This window comes from Ornithodoros turicata, unplaced genomic scaffold, assembly GCF_037126465.1.
Source record: "Ornithodoros turicata isolate Travis unplaced genomic scaffold, ASM3712646v1 Chromosome93, whole genome shotgun sequence".
Taxonomy (NCBI): Eukaryota; Metazoa; Arthropoda; class Arachnida; order Ixodida; family Argasidae; genus Ornithodoros; species Ornithodoros turicata.
In genome coordinates, this window is record NW_026999397.1 from 476,891 (window position 1) to 493,555 (window position 16,665).

Below are 16,665 nucleotides of genomic sequence, written 5' to 3' on the forward strand. Positions count from 1 at the left end.
GGATTCAGCTTGCTGACGTAATCTTGTGTATTCGCGCCACCTGGCGTTCGTCGATGAGTCACGTTCTGGAAGGTTCGTTTGTCACTGTCCGGTGTGGTGTCACTGCCCTGACGTTCCGGGATCTTCTGAAGTCAGAGCTGGGGGTCATCGTCTTTCTTCCAAAGGCGTCGTCCGTGGTGAAATCATTATCTGGGAGTCCGGGGTTTAGGTCATCGTGTCTGAAAGCCTAAGGTGGCCTCCTCGGGAAGTCGTCGTTTGGGGCGTTGTTGTTCTCGTGGCCCTGTTGCCTCATCAATTGTCCATGTAAGGAGAAGTCATATTATCGGGTTCTATATCGGGCATTCTATTAACACCTCAAATCCGTCGCTGTGTCCCCTTTCCTTTCGCTCATATTCCACGTCGCGGCTGTTTGATTTTTCATCTTCTGCAATTTATATATATATATATATATATATATATATATAAATTGCAGAAGATGAAAAATCATGTGTATATATATATAAAAATCATATATATATATATATATATATATAGTTGTGGAAGGAAAAAGACGCGGACAACAGATTTTAGGGAAGTTAGAAACACTAGTTCATTTAATCGGCAGAAATTAAAAGTTGAATGAGAAACGGGGTCGACGTTTCGACAGTGGCACTGTCTTCGTCAGGACAAAGGATGCGCAGGGGGTTACAGATTGCTTAAATAGGTTTGGTGTGTGACGTCATCATCGGTACAAGGCACGCCACAGGCGGTTGTCGGTGAGTCAGGTACGGGAATATTCCAGAAGGTCAAGTCCGGGTGGTGAGGTCATTCTCCTTTGGTCCCTCTCCGTATTTGGGATTCCTAGGCAGGGTGAGTGCTGTTTCCGACTTTGCTGGAAAAATAGGAAAAAAAAAAGAACGGAAAGAAAGAAGCTCAACTAGGCGGCCAGATTTCTTACCGTTGGCAGTGCTCCGAGATCTTTGTTAATGGTTGATTGGAATTTGTGAATGAGATAGGATTCGCGTTGTTCTCTGCATCGATCTGAGCTAAAATTTGACTGGAGAATGAAGAGTGACACATTATTTAGGGAATGACCTGGTTGTTTGAAATGACGAGAGACCGGGAGGTTTGGCTTTTTTGTAACGTCAGACCGGTGGTTGTTGAACCTGATCCGAAATGATGTTTTGGTCTGACCTACGTATTGTGCTTGGCACATGTCGCACTGAATGACATAAATGACGTTAGATGAATTACAGTCAAAGTCACCATTAATTTTGACGGAAAAATTAGAATTAGTGCTTTTAAGTACTTGGGCGCTTTGCATTAGTTTGCATATTTGACACCTACGACCATCGCACGGGCGGCAACCGGTTCGTGGATGTGCTGGCTGGCTAACCTTAGAGCTAACTAGATTATCGTGCAGGTTGCGTGCGCGCCTGTACGTAACCCGCGGTGGCTGAGGGAAAATTTGTCCCATGCGCTCTGATTGGAGAAGGATGCTGTGGTGACGGTTTAGTATACTGTTAACGCTTGGAATATTGCTGCTAAATGTTAAAATGAGGTTTATGGAACTATTATCAATCATGCGTTTATGGTTTTGGAGCAGGGCTTTGCGATCGACTTTGGGGGCTCTGTTTAGTGCGTCGTCGACCAAATTAGGTGGAAATTGGCGATCGATGAATGTTTGTTTAAGTTCAGCTAGATTGCTGCTCAGGTCGTCATCACTGGAACAGATACGCCTGTACCGAAGTGCCTGGCTGTCAGTGTTGCGGATTTGGCCGCTCAAATCGGATTTAAATCAAATCCGCATTTTTTCTGAAGGTAGTAAATCAAATCCAAATCAAGTCCGGATTTAATTTTGACACGCTAAATCAAATCCTTTTAAATCCGGATTTGTTTTTCCGGACCTAAATCAAATCCGCTTTTAAATCCGGATTTATCGAATCTTTTGACAAATCCGGGAGCCAAAATTCGCGCAGTAGCATTACTAGACCTATAACCGTGTATACAAATTACTAATACTGCACGTATTCACTAAACAACGCTTAAATAACAGCGTGACATGGCACACAGAGCAATAAATTTCGTGTGATCCGCTGGCCGAAATTTTATTCATATTTTAGGGCATACATTTTTTAGTTTTTACATTTTTTAGTTTAGTTTAGATAGACATTTTCGGTTACGTCACCACGTATCAGCCTGTGTCAGGGGTGGATCCAGACGCTCGGTTTGGGGGGGGGGGGTTCTTTGTCGGAGCGCGTAGTGGGGGAGGAGGAGAGGGAAATTCAATGTATAAGCTTACGTTTTGGGGGGCGATTGGGGGGGGAGCAATTGGGCGTGTTGCTTCTACTTACGGCCGTCTGCTCGCTCTACCACAGGAGCTATATAAATGATCATCATGATATCTATACCATTCGAGAGAGAATGAGTTAGCGGTTCTAATGAATCTCCTTCAAGGGAATGCGTGTACCCGCTCATGAACAATAAAAGTTCGAAATCGTACATTTTTTGCCAGAAGTGCTGTGTTCGGAACTTTTTTCGTAGCGCCCCTTTAAAGTAGGAGTCACCGGACTTTTTCCACGTGCTGCCTTGAACCCATGGTTCTTATCAGCCAAATTAGAAGGATGTGGTAAAACAAGAAGCGCGTTGCTATGAGGTCAAAGTTGGGGAAAGATTTGAACCAACATTCGCCGCCGCAACCTTCCGCCTCTCCATGTCGGAAACGGTTCATCGGATGGAGCTCGAGATTGTTGCACTTGTCATCAATCGAGATGCTATCTAACATATTTTTTCCATGGAAGTTAAAAATTGTCAATTTCCCACCCTTGTCGATTTAAAATGGAACTACCCAAGAGTGGACAGAAGGCGACCTCACTGTGTCACCTCTAGCGTTCGCACGCCCCGTGCGGGCAACGGGCATGCCAATCTCGAATCGTTGGGATCATTGAATGTAGATGTTGTATTTCATGCGCGACCAGCTGCCGTACGATTAGCTGGAAGCTAACACTGGCCGCATTTTGGAGGGCATGAGTACTTCCCCAGAGCTAGGCAGTCCCGAGTATTGCCCGAGCCCAGAGCTGCGTCGGCCTGCAGTGTGATAGCATTAGATTCCTCCTCACGAAAAAAACTCGTCCTCCGTCATTTAATTCCCCGTCGGGTCAGACGGCTCTCCTCGCCGGCGCGTAGCCGACAGCTGGCCACTCCGCCGCGCGGAATTGCGCAATGGCAGTGGAAGGGGGGCGCAAAGGGAAGCCCAACGAAAATACATGTAATGAATGAATGGTGGGAGTTGAGTTGAAGGCATCCAGAAAGAAAATAGTAAAACTTTATCAAAAATGAGACGCACTTTCTGTTGCATTGCCAACACATAATTCGTTAAGTGCCCTTATTTTTTTGTGTTACACCAAAATAGAAAAAGTGATACTGATAAAAGCGTATTGAATCGTAGATGACTGGCTTATTCTGGGAGGGGCGGTGCATAACCCCCATCTCCATCATCACGTATCGTGTTGGTGTTGACTTGGGCTTCACGGGGCATGAACAGTGTGGAGCTGGTAGGTATGATACACCTTCCGAAAAGCGGATTTTGGGTCAGGAACCTCCTCGTCATTTAGCACCGGGCGAACACCTGAGTGAAGGAATTCCTATCGCGGGCCTAGGATCAGCTACGCCCAAAAACACACGACTGCGTCGATTTCTACCATCAGTACTCAAAAGACCACAGGTCGTTGGTTACTATACCCTGGGGGTCACAATTAAATGGATCGTTAATAAATCGTGGGATATGTTACGAATACTTATACTAAACATGTAGCCCATGGGTCTATCTTAATGCTGACGTTTCGGGGCTTTGTGAAAATTTTCCTAGCGCAGTACAGACTGTTGTAATAAAGAAAAAAAAAAGGGTATGCGAGGAAGAGTGGCACATCTTGCCATGATTATCCGTGGGAGTAGGACAGGCTTGCCTTCCCGAAATCCCGAAATGATAGGATGTGATATATTTATTGTTCTTTTTTGCTTTGTTTTTGACGTGAATGCGTGTACCTATATGCGTTCAATATGATTGCGAAGACCAAGAATTTCGCAACATGATTTGGCAAGCTTGAAACGGGTCGTGCTTGAGAACTCAGCTAGAGGACCACGGGAAAGGTGCCGTCCAATCGACAGAATAACGTTAACTGCGTTCAAAGAACTGCGCCTGGTGTTCCCTCGATGCGGTGAGGGGAAGTGATTGGAACAAAACGGCTACTCCTGTTGCTCTGGGGAGAGGACGCCGTTGGTGCGTGTGCAGATTTCAGACAAGGTCACATCAATTCGCGTAGAACGCGAAACAGCGCTTAGCTCAATTTCAAATCCATGCGTCTTGTGAGGGAGCTTGGCGAAATCCACGCGCAAATCCGCTGAAAAAAGGCGATTGAATCCAAATCCAAATCATTCGTGGAAAATGCGATTGAATCCAAATCCAAATCATACCTGGAATATGGGATTGAATCCAAATCCAAATCATCAGTGGAAAATGCGATTCAATCCAAATCCAAATCCTGCCCATATTTTTTTGCGCAAATCAAATCGCAAATCAAATCCGCCAGCCCTCCGGTGGATTTAAATCCGGATTTAAATCAAATCCGTGGATTCAAATCCGCAACACTTCTGGCTGTAAGGGATGGCAAGTTTAGTATGACGCGGGTGACAACTGTTAAATGCTAGGTACTGTTAAGAGTCCGTAGGTTTACGGAACAGGTTTGTGGACAAGACTCCGTTGGTTAACTTTACCTGGACATCTAAGAAGTTGATACTGAAAGCAGAATACGAATGGGTGAACTTGATTGCCGGATGTGCTTGGTTAAAATCGCCGATAAATGAGATTAGGTCATCTTCTGAGTGTGGGCACACCATGAAGATGTCGTCAAGGAACCGCTTGTAAAGCGTGGGCTCCTTTACGCGCTTGGACAGAAATTCCTCCTCTAGAGCTCCCATAAAAATATTTGCATAGTTAGGTGCCATTTTTGTACCCATCGCCGTGCCATTGACTTGCAAGTAGTGCTTACCGTCGAATTCAAAGTTGTTATTTTTGAGAATAAGATTTAGAAATGTGGATAGGATACAAGGATCGTAGGGGGTATCAGAATATTTTGAAAAGGCCTTTTCAGCTGCAGCAATGCCATCTTCGTGGGGGATGTTGGTATACAGAGATGAAACGTCTAGCGTGACTAGCAGACTGGAAGGAGGGGGTTCACATTTACTTAATATTTGAAGAAAGTGATTGGTATCCTTAATGTAGGATGGTAGTTGCGGCGGTATATCTTTGAGAAGGTGGTCTACAAAGCTTGAGATGTTCTCAAATGCTGTTCCGTTGCATGAAACTATGGGGCGCCCTGGATTTCCAGGTTTATGGATTTTAGGGAGCATGTAAAACCTGCCCGCTATGGGGTTTTTGGGGAGTAGATAGTCGTACAGGGTGGTATCTATCATTTTTCTTGCCTTTAGAGCTTTTAGACTGCGGATAACATCTGCTGTAATTTGCTCCGTAGGGTCAGCGTCGAGGAGTTTGTAAAATGATGCGCACAATAGTTGTCGAAGACCTTCGTTAACATAATTGTTTTTGTCCATTACTACGATTGCACCGCCTTTATCAGCTTTTTTGATGACTAAGTCGCTACGATTCTGAAGATCACAAAGGCTGCGCTGTTCAGCTGGCGTTAGATTTGGTTTCGATTTCCGGTTGGATGATTCATTGTAGGCGTTAATGATATCCTTCTGAACCGCACGTATGTACATGTCCAGAGCCTTTTCACGGTTAGCCTCTGGCGTAAAGTTGGATGGCGGTTTGAAAGGGTGGGGATCCGACTTAGGCTTATCATGAAAGTATTCCTTTAGACGTAGACGACGGGCGAAATTATCTAGATCCAGATGAAGCTGGTATATATATAGCTGGGATGAAGCTGATATATATATATACAGGGTGTTCCACGAGAGAGTGTCACGGATTTTTAAAAAAATAGCTGTGCATCCTAAAAATCTGGAATCAATTGGGAGAAGCTTATAATCGTTTTTGCCACCTACTCCAGTGGTTTTCATTAATGTGCCTTCTTAATTAGGTTACTTTTGTTAATTGAACTCGAAAATTTGCCAGGGGAATGCCACTTTTTTCTTCCTGATTTCGAAAGTACGGGGTTAAAATACACTACTCCAGTCAAAAGTATGCTTCATAACTCAACATTACAAGGGATATTTGACTGCCGAAAAATCGACGGGTGCGGAAGCGCGCTCGCTGTACTTGCGGCCGCGGCAGTGCTGGCCCCGCCCAGTCGCCCACCCTCTGTACGAGAGGGAAAGCGAGATAGATGAAAAAAAAAAGAAGTCTGCATTGAAACACGTTCCTCAACCAAGTGCCTGTGTTGACAGCTACAGATAACGTCGGGCCTTGCGATAAGGGCTTCGATTTCAGTAGACCGTTGTATCAGCAAAAAAGATGGTTGTGTCAGGAGACATTTCATTTCCTTTTTCATTTTGAAGCGACAGGGTATTTATGCTAATAAGAACTGCTCGTTTCTTAATATGAGTGAAAGGGATACAATGCAAAGAGTCGTTACGGACTCCTTCTTCAGCGGAAGATAGAAGCAGATCGCGTAATAAAGGCACAAAAAACGTAGCACAAAATGAAACGCATGCTCTGACAACAGGTATTTGTAAAACATGCTATAACATTTTATTTACACGCTGAGACAATTAGAGCAGATGTTCAAAATGTTTCCCGTCCTCGTCGATGCAGAGCTGACAGCGGTATAGCACACTCTTCGCGGCACTCTGAAGCTCCTTTCGCGAAAGGCATCGACAGAAGCTGGTGATCTTCTCTTGAAGTTCTTCTGGTGACCTCGATTCGCACTGATACACTGAGTCTTTGATCCTGCCCCATAGAAAAAAGTCCAGGGGAGTGATGTCAGGGGACCGCGGGGGCCAGGGCACGGGACCATGGCGACCGATCCATTTCTCGCCGAAGTGACTGCGCAGGAAGTCTGTTGCTTTGGAAGACGAATGCGGTGGAGCCCCGTCATGCTGAAACCACACTCTGGAGCGTTCATTCAGAGGCAGCTCATCCAGAAAGTCTGAAACTGTCTTCATGAGAATCTCCTGTACATATCGTTGTCCAGTCAGGTTCTCCGTGTAGTACACAGGTCCAAGCATGCGGCCATTGAATTTTCCTGCCCAAACGTTGAAGGACCACTTCACTTGGTATTTTCCTGCACGTATCCAGTGAGGGTTTTCGGTACTCCAATAGTGGGCATTATGCAGGTTTACCTGCGCGTCTCGTGAAAAATGCGCTTCATCTGTCCATAATACATTTTCAGAGAAAGTGCCCTGTGCATCCTGCATATTCAGGACCCAGTTGCAGAACTCGATGCGCTTCGCAAAATCATCGTCGTGCAGGGCCTGATGCAAACTCAGGTGGTACGGATGATATTTGGCGCGATTAAGTACTCTCCATACTGTTGTTGCAGCCACACCAGTTTCATTGGAAATACGTCGCACACTCTCATGCGGGTCTTGCGAAACAGCTGCAAGGATTGTGCCTTCATGCTGGCTAGGTCGGCGACGCTTTACGGGTGGCGTGAATGAACCACTTTCGCTGAGCGTTTTGTAGACCCGTCGGATTGTTCTAGCGCTTGGCGCATTCTCGCTCGAAAATCGTTCGCTGTAAAATGCAGCAGCAGCGTCGAAATTCATGTTGGTAGCACCAAGTGCCAATATCATGTTTGTCTTCTCCTCAATGGAGTAGCGAATCCCCGACATTACACTCTTTAAAGCGGCACCGAAGTGTGCCTGCACAAAGGAAGTTTTGGAGACAAAGCGAAACCTTCCTAGGAAGCCTAAGAATGAGGCACTAAGACGCACGAGAGTGCAAGGACATTGATACTGGCAATCCTTTCGCCCGAAGCTCACTGATAATTTCAGCTGGAGCAACAGAAAAAAACAGGACGAAAAGATAAAAACGTGCTTTTACCGCTTCCCGTTAAACTTGTTGCCCTTTCCTCACTCCCCCTCCCCAGGCGGGGCCGGCACTGCCGCGGCCGCAAGTACAGCGAGCGCGCTTCCGCACCCGTCGATTTTTCGGCAGTCAAATATCCCTTGTAATGTTGAGTTATGAAGCATACTTTTGACTGGAGTAGTGTATTTTAACCCCGTACTTTCGAAATCAGGAAGAACAAAAGTGGCATTCCCCTGGCAAATTTTCGAGTTCAATTAACAAAATTAACCTAATTAAGAAGGCACATTAATGAAAACCACTGGAGTAGGTGGCAAAAACGATTATAAGCTTCTCCCAATTGATTCCAGATTTTTAGGATGCACAGCTATTTTTTAAAAAATCCGTGACACTCTCTCGTGGAACACCCTGTATATATAGCTGTAGCTGGTATATATAGCTGTAGCTGGTAGCTGCGCATCGTTCGGGATTGGCAATGGTTTGCCAATGGGATGGTTTGCCAATCCCGAACGATGCGCAGCTACCCAGGGCCGACGAGCCGCAAACACGGCGAAACACGTGTCCTCTGGTGCTGTCGCATCGTTCAATGAGTATCTGTTTCTCTACGTGCAGCCATAGAAGCCATTTTAATCTGTAAGTTTGAATTTCAAACACGTCTAGCATAATTTACTTATACTTTTAATGGCTTTTCCCCCCTCTTTATATATATATATATATATATATATAAGGCAGCTACCCAGGGCCGACGAGCCGCAAACACGGCGAAACACGTGTCCTCTGGTGCTGTCGCATCGTTCCATGAGTATCTGTTTTTCTACGTGCAGCCATAGAAGCCATCTTAATCTGTAAGTTTGAATTTCAAACACATCTAGCGTCATTTTTCTTATTTTTTTAATGGTTTTTCCCCTCTCTTTATATATATATATATATATATATATATATATATATACAAGGAAAAAAATAGCGGGAGCTCTTTGGCTGCACGTATAGCTTATGTTTGTAACTCAAACGTCGCCATGCCAGTACTGCACAGCTGTTTCGCTTATAAAAATTGCAGTTGAGTGTCAACTGAAACTCTATCGACTTCACTCAATGTACCATACATAGTTTCAGATGAAAAGCAACTGAGTTCCTAACGATGGAGCTGTTGAGTTCTTACTGTGTGGTATTGAAAAGTGGCCACCGTGTGCTTCTGGAAATTCTGTTGAGCTCGAGATCAGTGAATTTCTGTTGACATTCATCTGGATATGAACTGGAAGACAGGAACTGCTGCAGGTACAGCTTGCTGTGTTACCTATTAATAATACCAGGTAGAGACACCGGGCACTATGAGTGACAACCTAGCGGTCACTGGGCATTGTTTACTGAACAGAATCCTTGACAGGCTGAAAGGTTCTGGTCAATAAACATTCCCCATGAGGCCGCCAGGTTGGCAAGACAGTGCTCAGGACGTGACCCCCTGCTGGTATAATGTAACGCAGGGAGCTGTACTATCGTGTTGTGGAGTTCAGAAAGAAAAAATACAGAGACAGACATAGTGAAGATCATGAAAACGCAACAGTACTTATTTTATTTCTCGTGCCAGTAGTGATGACAAGCTATTCTTCAGGTAAGACGTCTGCGTTCCAGGGAAAATCTTGCGCGTGTAATCTGAAAGGAAAAATAAATGGCAGCATGTTAAACAAATCAAGTACTCACAAGAACCTCACGAGCACAGGCAGGGCAACGGGTGACGGGTACACTGTCCACCCTGAATTGCTCAACGGGGCTCACCAGCTCACTGGTTCCCGCAGTTTAAGGAAGATGTTCTGTCAACTATGATTCCAAGTGAGCAATTCAGAGTCGAAACCAGAACTTATATACAGGATGCTTAAAATTAAATACACACAACTTTTAATATAGTCACCTAAAAACACTTTCATTACTGAAACCGGCAGACCTCTTCACTCAAAATTTGATAGGTCCCAAAATATAGATGAAACTGAACTTTGAGTTGCTACATTGAGTACAGTTTATTTGACGAGGCGCTCTAAGCGGGCAATTTTTTTTTTAATTGGAGATGGTCGAGCGACGACTTTGGTACACCCTGCGTGGAGTGACCCCACTTTATTACAGTGCTTATGGATGCTCTCACGTAAAGGTATGTTTACCAATGACACGTGGGAATAAAGATACACAATACCCTTGTAGCCTCCCCCACTTCCAGAGTGTGCATTAAGACCATCCTTGAACTTGCATGTGGCTGTACTCAATCAGTCTTTGAAAGGTAAGGAAAGGAAGACAAATGAATGAAATATTTTTCTGTTCCACATTGCCATTATTCTCCACTAACTGTCTATCTTCTTGAAGACTCAGGGAATACCATAAAGGGAAAGTGCATAGCTTACCAATGACGGCGTTCAGGCGGACAGGGTCAATGGCCTCTTTCGGTGGAGTGTTTTTCTTCGTGTTACATTTCATCCCATACAGGGACTTGCCCCGCAGTTCGTCGTCTTGGAGCACGTGGCGGAGCAGTGCCCGAACATATTTTCCTACGCCGCTTTTGCAACTTGCCCCTATCCTGGCAAGTACGGTACTCTCCACCAGCACACCGCTGCCGATGTCGACCTGCAAAAATATATTGTAGAGTGATCTGCAGCAACATAGGTTCTTATGAGATACGTATGGCGCAAATGCGCCGTGGAAAGGCATGGCAATACTTGTAAAAATGTTGGGACCCTGCAGCTAAATTATCCTCAATCACAGCATCAAGCCATGGCATAGTTACATAACGCCAGCGATCACAGGCCCCCTACACTTTGGCATCACTAAAGGCCCTCCCTTTTATGGCTTATGCACACAATATGGCTTATGCACAAGGCTTTCGAGGCCGGCCAACAATTCTGCTATCTCGAATTTTGCGAAAAACCGCTAATTAAAAAGTTAAGTAGTAAATTTTTGTTAATCGCTCATCTACTTGGTGGGAAATCTCGCTCCGCTAATTTCTGCCACCCCGTACATATCGAATGCAAAAACAGAATTAATATTCCTATTATAGTTAATAAATTAAAAATGTGTTTCCAATAAAAAAACATCCTGCATAGTTATACACGTGGATAAAAAAAGTTAATAAAAGATTTTGGTATTCACAGTTAGCAATTGTTATGCGATCCCCGCTTCCGCTGCTGCTGGTCAATAACGCCTCCGGATACATGTTAGTTAGCGTGACGCAGGCAGGCGCCCACAGCTCCCCATAGAGTCCATAGTTTGAGATAATTCAGGCAACACTGGACATACGACCAATGAAAATGCGTCGTGATGCCTAGCAGCCAACCAATCAGCAACCTCTCAGTTTGGCTCGGCTTTCGGCCGGCCCTGGCTGCCATTGACTTCTACTGGTTTTCATACCTGGCGCCTTGCGCCCGTTATTCCAAAATAACTAAGACATTTTTGATAGGCGAAATACATATTTATTGATGCAACGTATAAACACAAATGTTTGACTCATATATTCACCGTGCGTACCGGACGTTTCGTTCCTTGAATAGACAGCAACCAAACCAAGTTCGAACTTGCAAAGCACACATACAGTCTACTTCTGGAGGCGAGCGAAGACCACGAGTGCGTGCGTTTCACAGATGAGCATCTTCTTCTCATTCTGGCGATGCACCGTAGGTCACACAGTCACGGGAAATACTTCTGTCGTTACGAACACTCTCTTCTTAGTCACTGTATTTGAAAATGCGACAGCGCTCGAAAGTGTTCCTCAGGCGTCAGCTCACCCAGCATTCCAGTTCCGACCCGGCAAGAATGTCCGTAGGTTGACACTTTATCGGAGATCAGTACATGGCCAGAGTCACTACAGCTCACGAACAAACCCGCACGTACACTTCCTCTTTGGTCGTTGTGGTCAACCGACATCGGCGAGCCGCGGAGACGCAGCGACCTTGCTTGGAGCTGCCCGCCTGGCCGACTGCCGAGACTGCCCGCGAAAAGTGAGCTGTCAGATATTTCGAAACTTCATCAACCAATCCCGGAGCGCGCATCCTCCTTTGGCCAATGGGCATCCGTCATGATGCCTGACGATGTAATACCACGTGACTGTGACGTTTTTTTATTTTTCTACTGCCGCAAATGTGGGTAGCTGTGGAGGCCTGACGCAGGGGCGGACTCGCCATAAAACTTACTGGGAAATTTCCCGGTGGGGCTGGGTACACATGGGCCGCTCGGAAGCCTGTTCAAGTGCACCTGCTAGTGCTAATTACTACAGGAAGAGGGCCAGTAACTATCCCTGTCCGCCCCTTGTGTGACACACGCATGTCACCATTGCAGCATCCGGCAGACAGTGTACATGCTTAGTGGGAGATAAGCGTGGTTGGGGCTATGCAGGCTTCAAGTACTGCAGCAGAGATCTGATACTTGCATAGTATGGAAAGAACTGAGTGTCACCATGAGAAGCCAGATGCAACGATGACAGACAACACAGCTGGACGCAAAAGTTTTTCCCGTGGAATGTTCTGCAGTTGTCACCAGCACCTATAATTTATTCGGCAGAGTAACATCTGTACTGCAAAAAGGTAGCTAAGAACACACTCATGACGAGGAGGTACGAAGTACGCTCTCCACTGTTTACAGCTGTCGTTCACTTAGGACGCGCGACCGGGTAATGCCAGCAATGAGTCACCCGATATCACCATGAATTTTAAGCTAAAACAATGGCACCCAATTTTTCCCTCATGAATTTATGGCAGCCATTAACCCTGGAAAGTAAGAACCTACATATACTGCAATGTTCTTTTTAACAGAGACAGATCACGTCAAAAGGGAGCGATAAAAGAAAACTGAAATCTCCCGGTGCACTGCTTGAGTTATAAACAGGTGCTACTTTAATTAAAAAAAAAAACAGCCTGTATAGTCCGCCTAATTACGCATCCAGTGCCTGGAATGCCGCACTTCTATGTGATGCAGCCCATGCTTGTGTCAGCAGGGTGGCAGCAGGTCAACCACTGTAAGCCCACGAAGCCATTCTTCAATACCTGTACCGCAGAGTGAAATTCAACTTTGTAAAATTTGGCACACGAAGCATCTCCGTTGCATTGAGAGTGTTCTTGCCCCAAATGCATAATTAGGCAGATCATATTGAAAATTTGAAGGTTATTTTGGAATACAGGCACGCTTTGATAATTCCACAAGATGGAATAATGTTGGAATACCACTGTCTCAAGTTATTAAACGTGCCCAGCAATTTCAATAATGAGAAAGTTAACTATTCGAGTTGAGATAACTATGTATCAGGTTGGCTACGACAATCATCAATCATCTGACTTCGTGCGCATCTGGCCACGAAATGTGTGTGCAAAAAGTTTATTCCACTGCTCACCACTTTTTTAATGCCGGGGGCCTAGTTCTGTTCACTCTGTACACTAACAGCTTCTTTAGTTTGCAGTAGCATTTAGGGAGGTGAATGAGCAAGAATATCAGCCGAGAGCATGAGACACAAAACATTACACCAGTGCAGGAGTACAGCTTGAGCCAAAAGTCAGCGGAACACGAGAATTCTGCATTTACGCTCTCCTAGCTGTATCAACTGCCCTTGGGGAACGCTTATTGAATAGATCCCTTGGAATATATCAGCTCAAGGGTTCTGTTCAAGCTCAATCTATCACCTCAAGCCTTCTCCAACGGTAACTAGTGCAGCTGGGAGAACGTAAGTGCAGAGTTCCCGTGTTCCGTGGAGTTTTGGCGCAAGCGATACCTGCTGTACTATATTTGTACAGTAACTGCAACGAAAAGTGAGATTCGTTATGGTTATATGTGACTTGTTATGAAAAGTTACTAAGCCACTCTCACTACCTGCATAAAGTTACGAATCACAAGTACATATTGCATGAACTAGGTCACTATTCAAGCCCAACCATACGTACCTTTGTACATGGGACAACGTCAGCTCCCTCCGGCTTGTGAACCTTGTCCAACATTCTTTCCAGACGCTTCACCATCTTTGCTGGCGCTGCAAGTTCAAGAACGTGCACCAATTGGTAACGGAATATTTGAGGAATGTGCAATATAGTGGTCATGCAAGAACCTAAATCGCTTGCAGGGTAAACTATATACAAACAACAAAACCAAAACGGAGCAATGACATACAGTGTGTCTTTTTTCTTTTAATGGAAACACACAACTTCACAAGGCTGGTGATAAAAGAAAGCTGGAGACTACCTTTACGCTACTTGAATAAGAAACAGGTACTACTAATTATGTAGCACCTGTTTCTTACTCAAGGAGCAGAAAAGTAGCGCTGGTTTTTCTTTTATTACTCGGTTGGTGAGGGGCTATGTTTCCATTAAAAAAAAGCCCGCATGTATTGTATAACTTGTGCCACTAAGAGGATGTATGTAGGGGAAGATAGCGAGACAGTCCGTGCTGGGGTGTTCCTTACTGTTGATCAGTACAGAGTAAAGTACTGGTTGGTTCGGGCCCCGGACTTGTCTTGCAGACAACAGGCAATATAGTGGCTGAAAACTGTTGTGAGGGCCTGACCACAACTAGATTAGATTATCAAAACCTAAATAGCAGGTAGGGCAACATACAAAGAACTGAACCAAAAGAAGGGGTGCTCACCATATGCTCTCTCAGCTTCGTCGAGAGACCTCTTCAATACTTCAACTTCATTCTTCAACCTTGCATTTTCTGCCTCTAGGTCCGCAATTTTCTGTGCGCTGGAGGTGGGGCCACCCTAGAAATTAGAAATGAATCAGCAGAAAAGTAGAATACCTACATCAGGATAGAAAAAAAAGGAAATAATCACGTGAAAAAGATAGAAAGCTAAGGAGATTGGTCTCCATTCGACGAACTGAAGAGCCGAAAACATAACTAAAACAGTGGCTGATTCAGCACCAGCCAGCTTGCACTAATCCAAATCAAGAAGCTCACATCATCTGTCAATTGCGACGCTGCGCTCTCCATGTCCCGCTGAACTCTCACACGCGACGACCAGTTTGTTACGCTTCTTCTCAAGAGTATGGGGCTTCCCTGCCAAAAGAGGTGAAAGAAGCTGACTAAACAGGCAGGGAACATCTTATAATGACGTGATATACTGGTTAAGTAGCAAGTCTTTAATCGGATCCTATCGCGTCTGATGCACAAACACCGATGAAACCGACCGCCACCCAGCAATACACATTTCCGCCCGCCCGGTTCGCTGTGCGTTCTCTTTTCCTTGCTCACATGTATCCCTTTGTAAGGAAGAAGAAGAAGTGATCAAGCCCGGACGTGTTCTGCAACTGCTCCTGTTAAGACTATTTCTTTTGTCCATACCGGGGTTCTGAGCCTTGCGATGTCGCCGGGCACGCGGTTGCCCGGCGAGCCGCCTCCTAGGGAGTTGACGTTCAGCATTCAGCTTCCCGACGATGCCAACGTTGACCAGTTCATCGACGGCGTCGTCGAATTAGTTGGTGAGGACCAGTTTTACGGTGTCCAACATCAAGGCGGTAACGTCTTTCAAGCCTCTGTAGAAACGCGAGGAGCCCTCGACATGATCCGTCAGTTGGGAGGCGTTCGTGTCAACGGTCACATTGTCCCGGTGCAGCCCCTTGGGCCGAGCACTGTCATCGTTACCTGTCTGAGAATGCCACTGTTCTTCAAGAACGAGCTTCTCGGGCACGCGTTGGCCAAGCACGGCAAAATCATTGATATCCAAGACGTCATCTATCCTGGTAGGAAGAAGGCCAAGACTGGCACCCGGGTGGTGAAAATGGAGATGTCAACTGACAACCCTGTTCCCAATTTCGTGAGGGTAAGGGAGTTCCTTATCACCTGTGACTACCCTGGCGTTGTCCACGTGTGTCGGAGGTGCAAGAAGGCCGGTCATTTTCGAGCGGAGTGTACTACCCCTTTCTGTGAGCGCTGTTCCATGTTTGGACACCCGCAGAGTGACTGCTCATCTGCGTGCCGACGCTGCAAAGGCAACCATGCCACGGTTGATTGTGTGAGGAGCCGCAGTTATGCCGAAGCGATACTTGGAGGGCGCAAAGTACGCTCTGGAGCCAACCAGTCTGTCCCAATCCGCACGGAGGAAGCCTTTCCTCCCCTCGCGCCGGGGCCTGCAGTGGCCACAAGCCCAGCCTCCGAGGGCGCGGCCGCCGTGACAGTGACCGCAGCAGGAGACATCGTCGGGGTGCAAGTGGAAAGAGTGATGCCCTCCGGGTCAGCACTTACAGAGAAGAATGCTGAGGCTGAGGGGGCGGCCAGGGATCCTGGGCCTCACCCGGTGCCTGCGCCCATTCTCGGTGCCCCCGCAGTGACGACCGAACTACCTTCCGCAGAAGAAGCCCAGGTAGCCTGCAGCGAGACTGGTGTCGTGCGGCAGCCGCGTGAAATCGACACCGGGCCTCCGGAGGACCCGGTGCTGGGCAGCTCATCCACGGAATCCTATACGTCGCCGCCCGCGGCTGACGACGAGCAAATGTCGTGCAATGAACGCAATGGCAAGCGCGAATTCCAGCAAACATCTGGATCCAGCGGCTGTGCCTCGAATAAGAGGAAGAAGAAGAAGAGGAGGCCTAGAGTCGTTTCGCCTCTACTGGATCAGCAGCTGTCCGTCTCTGGCTCTAGTTCTGATCTTAGTAGCACACTCATTTTTTGATCTGCTACTATGGAGCTTCGTTTTGTGACACTGAATGTTCAGGGTTTTAAGAACCCCCAAAAACAGGCGGAGGTAGTGA

The 16,665-nt window shown here is 46.2% G+C and overlaps 2 protein-coding genes across 2 annotated transcripts; both read right to left on the bottom strand.

The window, feature by feature from the left end:
• Positions 1-4,692: 4,692 nt before the first annotated feature.
• LOC135374661 (uncharacterized) lies at positions 4,693-5,757 on the bottom strand. The gene has a single exon (XM_064607603.1). The coding sequence runs from the start codon at positions 5,755-5,757 to the stop codon at positions 4,693-4,695; it is 1,065 nt and encodes a 354-aa protein (XP_064463673.1).
• A 951-nt stretch (positions 5,758-6,708) lies between these two features.
• On the bottom strand, positions 6,709-7,770 carry LOC135374662 (uncharacterized). Its single transcript, XM_064607604.1, has one exon. The coding sequence runs from the start codon at positions 7,768-7,770 to the stop codon at positions 6,709-6,711; it is 1,062 nt and encodes a 353-aa protein (XP_064463674.1).
• Positions 7,771-16,665: the final 8,895 nt, after the last annotated feature.

Bases quoted from the DNA above. Each gene is read 5' to 3' on its own strand.
- LOC135374661 (XM_064607603.1), bottom strand. From the start codon at position 5,757: ATGTACATACGTGCGGTTCAGAAGGATATCATTAACGCCTACAATGAA.
- LOC135374662 (XM_064607604.1), bottom strand. From the start codon at position 7,770: ATGTCGGGGATTCGCTACTCCATTGAGGAGAAGACAAACATGATATTG.